At 43.4% G+C, this 8,147-nt stretch overlaps 1 protein-coding gene across 1 annotated transcript; it reads right to left on the bottom strand.

Annotated features, from left to right (window-relative positions):
• Positions 1-6,341: 6,341 nt before the first annotated feature.
• LOC120512793 (leucine-rich repeat-containing protein 30-like) lies at positions 6,342-7,142 on the bottom strand. The gene has a single exon (XM_039731504.1). The coding sequence runs from the start codon at positions 7,140-7,142 to the stop codon at positions 6,342-6,344; it is 801 nt and encodes a 266-aa protein (XP_039587438.1).
• Between the last annotated feature and the right edge of the window lie 1,005 nt (positions 7,143-8,147).

Below are 8,147 nucleotides of genomic sequence, written 5' to 3'. Positions count from 1 at the left end.
GCTGCATTTCCCAAACTGTAAGAGTAGCCCTCCACTCCCACTGTGGGGCTACCCAGAGCGTATCAGGACTGTTCATGGCATGGAACAGACCCTACCAAATCCTTCCAGCCTGGATGTGCTTGTGCTTTACTGAGCTTTGCGGCAGTCCTGGTCCCCCACCAGCCCTGAATTTTTCCCCTGAGGTTGAAACAGCAAGTGGCTGTTGCATTAATTTCTTGTTGGGAGATAGGGATGGGAAATGATCCTCACCTGCCTTTGAGACTTGCACAGATTCTGGAACAAATGCACATTTCATAAGCCATTGGAAGATAACAAGTCACAGCTTGAAATGTGAAACAGCTGCTTCATGTAGCAGCAAGGACAAGTAGCCCATGTGGATTTGTCAAGAATAAATTGTGTTGAACAGATCTAATATCCACTTTTAGCAATGTAACAGGTCTTAAGAATAAAGGAGAAGTAGCTGTCACAAATCTTACCCCCTTACTAAGGTTTTCAAAAGGGCTGCAGGTGGCATTCTCATAAGTGAGCCCCGGCAGCCTGGTCTAGATGAGACTGTGATCGATTGGATGCAAAGCTGGTTTGATAACATATCAGAAAGGTTATCAATGGTGCTTTGTCAGAGTGGAAGGATGCAGAAATGGAGTTCAGCCAGGTCTCTTCTGGATACAGTCCTGGCATATGCTTTCATTAATGAATTAGATGATAGAAAAGAAAGTATGGTTATTAAACTTTCAGATGGCATAACGCTCAGAGACATCCTAAGTGCAGGAGGACAGGGTTTGAATTCAGAATGATTTGGGAGAATTGTATAACATGTCTGGGGTGGGAAAGGGGAACCTGAAATTCAGCAGGGACAAGTGCAAGGCCACAGACTTCAGTTTACACTATACACAAATACCAAAATTTTCCAATAGCAACTCTGTAGCAAAGTGTGTAATTGCAGTAGATGACAAGGTGAATTCCTTGTTAAAAAAAAAAAAGAAAAAGAAACTGCCACCATGCAGGAGTGAGGAAACAGGCTTATAACATTAAAGATGTGCAACAGACCTTCCTTTATCATTAGATAGGCTACAGATACCATGTCATATTCTGTTTTGGATGTGTCAGCTCAAGAAAAAGGTGTGCAGCAACAGTCCAGAGAAGAAGAGGACTACCTGAGATGTAAAAAACCATGGCCAGAGCAGAAGGACTTGGAGGCTCAGTGTTTATTTAACTTTAGTAAGTCTCACAAGAAGTTCTTCAACAAGCTTCATGTATTTAATGGACTTTTGGCAAACAAAAGTACAATAATCTAAGTCTCCAGGGAATATGAAACAAAACAAACAAAAAGCAGCTTTCTTTATAATTAGAAGTTTCAGTTTGAATTTTTTAACAGTGAGACTTTAAAAGCACTTGGAAGATTTCTTCTTAGACACAGTTTTGTGCTAATGGCCTGACCTCAGCTGGATCAATACCTTTGATGCAGGAGTCAGTGCATCCTGCTGAAAGCAAGTCTTCATAAATTTCACGCACCAAAGGACTGGAAGTGGAATCTCATTGGGAATCTCAGCACCCGTGAGCTCCAGACTGGCTCTGTCTCACGTCTGGCAATACCAACTGAGTTTCTGTACAAAATCTCAGTGTGGGTTATTCCATCTGGGCTTTGCTTGTGGAAGCAGTCTCTCCCCCTCTTGCTGTCTGAACTGTTCAAAGAAAGTTGTTTGCATGGAAGTGAGAATAGCAACACATTTCATAATTTCCATAGGGTGGCAGAAAAATAAAAAGCTTATTGATGAATGCTGAGATCTTTATTAAACATAAGAAATCAATGGCTTGGTTATCACATTTATTTAAGCAGCACTGTCTCTTGATTCGTGGGCAGAACACTCTGGGGAGTCAAAACCCACTCGTTGTATGGCTTAGAGTGATCTTCACTAGATAAGCTGCTTAGGCTTTCATTGCAGTTTAATGTGCTGAAGGACAAGGCAGTTGTCAATGATAGATTGCTTTGTTTCTCCTGTGGTACCATCGCCCAGGTGTAAGGAAACATGTTCCAGTGTATGTGGTTCCTCTGGCAGTGAGGAATCATTTGCATTCAATAATTACTAAACCTGTTGATCCTCTGCATTCCTGTCAGACCTGACTCAGTGCTGCATCACCTGAGGATCATCACCTGAGGACTGTCATTGCTGAAGTTGGACTCTCGAGTTCTGAGATGAGGCTGCAGAGCCCAGAGAAGCCCAGAGGAGGACAGAAGGCCAGGTGGTGTTGGGGTCCATGCAGCCAGCAGGGACAGTGGCTTCTCTTGATGAGGATGGCCTTTTCCCCAACAACAGCACATTCACAAACTACCACTCTCTGATACCAGATGTTTGTCATTCATGTAGGACAGTCATGCAGTGTCCTTTGTTTTCTAGCAGTCTGCAAAGTCATGTTTCCTTTGAAGTCTGCTACTATGCAATATGTCCAATTGATCAACCTCAAGACCTTCCAAAGAATTGGAAAACTGGTTGGTGTTGAAGTCCACTCAAGGTAAATTTAGGATCAACCTTTCATTTGTGAGCTTGGAAATCTGCTGCTGACTCCAACAGGCATGAGGAGAACAGCAATTGCTTTTTCATTTTTGTTTTGCCTGCTCAGAGGCTCCATGACTGGCCACAAGACCCCTGATCATGAAACTTGGGAACCTTCAACTTTTTAAGTACTGCTCATAGCCATTAAAAACTGAATTTCATATAAAGGCAAATTGAGGGAGAAATAAGTAAATTCTGGGATCTAATATTTTAGATTTATGGTAGCCATAGGTTGTAAACATATAGTTTAAAGACAGAAGGAGCCTTTGCAAATTTGACTTTGCATAAAACAATGCAAGCGTTATACAGTCACACCTTCAGGTGAGTGAGACTGTGGGGTTTTCAGATTTCAGGGGGTAGAGAATCTGCCATATCCTGAGGTGAACTCTCCAGCATTAAAAATATGCAGCTTATCTGTAGTCAGAACTTGTCCACCTCGAGCTACCAGCCTGTGAAGTGTTATGTACTTGTATGTTAAATTAAAAAGCCCTCTGCCCTTATACATAATATTTCCCCGAATTTCTATTTGGAGCTATTTCCACTCACTGCTTTTACATTTCATTACTACTCTGCTGCAAGAGTTCAAAATTTTCCAGTGGAAGTCACATGTGGTTCCAGGGGATGATGCTGTCCTAGGCCAGGCTATTTACAGTGCAACACAGGGTAAAGGGAAATGCAAGCATAACTCCCATCCACAGTGAATGACAGGTTTAACAATTCCCTCTCTCCCTCCTCCCACCAACCCCTGAGTATGGATTTTATCCTTGTCTTTTCACCAGGGGCCTATATCCTAGCAGTTTACCATTCTCTGATATTGACATTTCAAGTTTTAATGAGCACAAGCAAAGGAGGATGCTTAGAAACAATACATAAAGTACAACAAATACAGGATAAGCAGTTTGAGATTAGATTTTAATGCCATCTTAATGACAACACCAGGATCTACTTATTACTCTGCATAACTATGTCATTAACACAGATGCCAGAATACTGCAAAGAATATGAACTATTGGGTTTTCCATTTTGGAAGTGGGATTTTGGGAGCAATCAGGACAAAGGGAAAGGAAGGGGTAACAGACAGCACAGTGTCAGGACATATCTCAGTAACATATTCAGTCTGCTCAAACAGCTTGATGACATGGTCAAAGTGCCCTCACTTGCATTAGTTTCACAGAATTTCTCTTGTTCCCAACAGACTAGAGAATTATAATGGCAATATTGCCATTGTTTTTTAAGGATTTTTTTAAACTCACCTTTTAGCTCCATTTACTCCCAGCTATGACAGGTGTATTATTAACACACACAATCAGGCTTCACAAATTATGTTTGTGGGTTTTGGAGAGAGGATTAGTTAAACAAAATGTGTGAATCCTGATTGGCTAAAACCAAAAGTGAAAGCTTTAAATTGCTTTGCAGTCCTCAAAGAAGGTGAAGTCAGCTTCAACTTGCCTTTCAGAAATCACCAACCAAGATGCAGAAGGGAAAGGCAGTCAAAATTGGACATGGAACCTCAAGCCCAATCCCTTTGCAATGTAGAAGAAAAACAGCAACATTGAACCTGAAGAGCTTGACATGGGGCATGAGAAATTTGTCCCTCTTAGTACCTGTGTAAGATGATGCTCTGGAAGGATTTTGTGTATTACACTCAATCCTCTAAAAAGACCACAGTTACTAGAATTTCTCACACATGCCCAAAACCAGGGTGATAATCTTGTCTTTACTTAGGCCCCACTGCTCATACTGACTTTAACCTCATGTCCTGTACCAGGCAAGCTTTAGGAAGGTCCAATGCCTGCACATATTGAATGGAGTGATAGAAATGGGGAAATAGCAGAAATAGTGGGGAAATAAGACCTGTATGAGTCTGGAGAATGCACCAATGACAGGAACAGGAGTGAGACCACAGTCATTCAACATCTTCAGTGTTGCCACCTTGATACAGCCTCTGCTTGAGCTGGTATCAGCTGCAGGAGCTACTTCACACACTGTCCCAAATCTTCTCTGAAAAAAAAACCTGAATGGGAAAAGTCTTGAAGTTCATTGTCCTTCTCTTTCATCTCCAGTTCTCCATGCTGCCACAGAAAGATCCAACTGAGCAAGGCACCGCAGTCCTTTTACTCCTTTCTTTCCCATGTCACACGTCCTAGAAATAATCAGCTGCAGAAAAACCGAATGACCTGGTGTGATGTAATTGTGTGCCCATTACTGTCATGCACTCATTTATCTGTGTGTGATAGCCCACTGATATAATGAATGTGGTTACCATGACACCAAAAAGTCACAGCTGGTTTGAAAAATTCACAGAGGTCAGGGGCAGAGCAATGTAAAAATCAGTTTGTGTTAAGCATATCTGGAGTTGAGCTTCTGTCACCCAGAAAAAATTCAGCATTGATTCAGATCTCCTTGTGCTGATCTTTGCTATAAGGAGAAGAAAATGACAGGACACTGAACAAGAGAATTAATGGCCTGTGTACCAATGCCTCTGCCTTTCTCCCTTTTTCTCTGAATGCTGTAAGAACATGCTCAGCTCCCACCAGGCCTGACTCAGCCCTTCCTTCCAGGAAAGACACAAAACTGCATCTTTCTGTGTGTTGGTCAAAGGAGACCTAGGAAACAAAGGAGACAGAGGGCAAAGAAAAGGATTTATAAGGGAATGAGAGGCTTTTGATGATGAGAAAATAATGAAACATAAATGTCAGAGGGTGTAGCCACAGAGAAAACGCCCACAAAGAGCAAAGTTAAAGAGAGGTGGGAGGAAAACATTGATGATAGGGGGAAGAAAGAGCAAAATGAAGCAGAAAGGAGTCTCAGCAAATTTCCATAATGTAACACTGATGAAGCCTTTTATGATTATGACAGGGATTCTCAGAATGTTCCCTTGCAGGAAGTTTGCATACTCATACTTTAATAGCTCTGAACACTTTCCCAGACTCAGTAAAAGTGGAAACTTCTTCTGCTAGTGCTGCCTGCTCTAAATCTGGGCTACCCCTGTGCATCACCAAGCTCCAAGGAGCTGTATCTCTGAGGTCTGCTCTGGATGGGCTAGCACATCAAGCCCAGGTCCGTGATGCCTCCAGAGAGTGTGACAGCCCTGACTGTACTCTGCAGAGCCAGCTGATGCTGCTCTTCAGGAGGAATACACTATATCCTGCCAAAGGATTGGAGACACTGTTTGCACAACATCTTGTGGGACGTGAATACAGGTTGTTTTTTATCCAGAGCCAGACAGAAGCCTGAGCTGATTCAACCTCTGTGTTTCATGCAAAATACCAGGAAAAAGGATGAGATTGTGGGCTACCTGAAGCAAAGCCAAATTCACTAGTATGACCTTAAAAGCTTCCAGAAATCTCAGCTTGCATTTACTTCCAGTCCAGACTCAAGCCTCAACACAGTGTACAAACAAAGAGTACAGATTATTGCTATTTACATACCACTTGTTTACCTGACTCTATCCTTTCAGACTTGCTTATTTTCTCAGACTGCATGATTGTCTGCAACATTTCTTGAGATAAATCTATGCCACTATAAATACAAAAAAATATAAAATATTCCAGATGTCCCTGGATGAGTTTTTGAAAGGTGTAGACCACTGTTCAATACTTAAGGAAAAAAAAAAAAAAGACTGCCAGCAGAGAAATCACCTTACAGAAGAGAGGAAGCTTTTGAGCTCCATAGAATGCATAGAATGATTTCACCAGACCTTTCTGTCTGAAACACATTTTGCTTGTGCAGATGATTTGCACAGGATAAATCCATCACAGTCACTTCAAGAGGACTGACACCAGTGGTTTAGTCTTTCCAAATCCTACGAAGTGATAAGAAATAGTCTCTGATCCCTTCAGGGCCTCTGCTGCAGACTTCAGGGGGAGGACTCTCCAGTGGATTCCCCTCAAAATTGCATGAGCAGTAGTTGTATCCCCAGTCCAGGTTCACCAGCTCCCCAAAGGCTGCTGGAAGGGACCGTAGATGGTTGTTTCCTAACCAAAGTGTGTGCAGATTCCTTAGAAGGCAGACATCCTCAGGAAGGCTCTCCAGTGAGTTAAATAGCAATAGCAATGTTTCCAGTTTCTCCAGATGCCGAATGCTGGAGGGGATGGTATCTATTTTGTTGTCACTCACATCCAGAAAGGTGAGGCTCCTCAGCTGGCAGAGCGGTGCAGGTAACTCAGTGAGGCTGTTGTTAGCAAGGTGGAGGCTCTGCAGCCTTTGGAGTGCCCCCATCTCTGCAGGCAGCGAGCTCAGGCTGTTGTTGCTCAGAGTGAGCCTCTCCAAGCGGCTCAAAGTGCCAATTTCAGCAGGGATTTTCTTCAAGTTGTTGGAGTCCACATAGAGGCAGGTGAGATTCCTCAGGCGGCCGATCTCCTGGGGAAGCAGCTCCATCCTGTACCTCAGGCAGCTCTCTCGTTCTGGGCTCATCTCCAGCACCTGCAGCTGCTCCAAGCCAAAGACCTGTATGGGAACTGACAGCAGCTCTCTGCCGGAGATCTTGAGTTTCTTCTTCCCTTCATATTTTGGATCATGCTCTGTAAGGTACCTCCAGAGTGGATCAGGACCTGGACAGGCACATCTGGGAGAGGTGACTGCATCCATATCCCACCAGAACAGTGGCTGGTTGAACGGAGACTGTCAGTCACAATTACTTACATGCCCCACAGGCAGCCTCTGAGGTTTCTGGTGGATCATGGTTCTCTGTGAGCTTTGTGCTCCGCTGGGCATGTTACCAACACACAGAGTGTTTGAGTTGCTCAGATACATCCCACTGAGTAAACATTTGGTATTCTCACATGATCAGGTGTTTCCCCTCCTGCTCTGCAGAGCACACAAACCCAGCTCCTGGGCTGTGAGTGGCCTCTCACAGCTGCAACCCGTGGTCAGACAGGGAAAACTGCCTCTGCTTTTCAGCAGGTGTGTTCAAATCTCTGTTTGTGTGTAGCTCTCACCTGGAAGCATCAAGGGTGCCTTTGCCTGAAGAATTCACATTGCCTGAGACTGCAATGGAAGCAGCAAGGCAGAGTAGATAAGGCACATGGTAAATGGGACAAGAAGAAGACAGAGTAACAGCTGGTGGCCTGGGAACTGTGAACCATTAATGTATCTTGTCCTCAGGTCAGTTTGTGCCTTTAACATTCAGCAAACACAATAAAGGATCAGTTTTGAAATCTGGATGTCCTCCTCCCTCCTGCTAAGTGTGTAAACCCCTACACCATGGAAATACCATTTTTCTTGTGTTGCACTTGCTCTGGCATATTTAAAAGCAAATTTTTATTCCTTGCTGTCAAAGGTTTTGTAGATGTGTAAAATGCTGGGTTTATCCCAAACCACTTAGCACAGCATGTGATGTTGAGAGCAAGGCATTTTTCTGGAAGGAAAAAATTGTGGGTTTGAAGCCTCAGGCTGAGAAAGCCGCCCTCTTTTACTTCATCCTCTAATCTTTAAGCCTTTCAGCTAAAAAACTGCTTAGGACAGCCATTTCAGATGCTTCTCAAGGAGAGAAGTCTCCTTGAGATGGAGACCCACAGGCCATTACAGGTAGAAGACAATGTGTTAGAGGTGTAGTCTAAGCAGGTCTACTAGGTCAGGTCTTGTGAAGATCAG

This window comes from Passer montanus, unplaced genomic scaffold (genome assembly GCF_014805655.1).
Source record: "Passer montanus isolate IOZ18808 unplaced genomic scaffold, ASM1480565v1 scaffold78, whole genome shotgun sequence".
NCBI lineage: Eukaryota > Metazoa > Chordata > Aves > Passeriformes > Passeridae > Passer > Passer montanus.
This window is presented reverse-complemented; position numbering and strand designations above follow the sequence as displayed.

Excerpts from the sequence above, each read along its gene's own strand:
- LOC120512793 (XM_039731504.1), bottom strand. The coding sequence starts at position 7,142 with ATGGATGCAGTCACCTCTCCCAGATGTGCCTGTCCAGGTCCTGATCCA.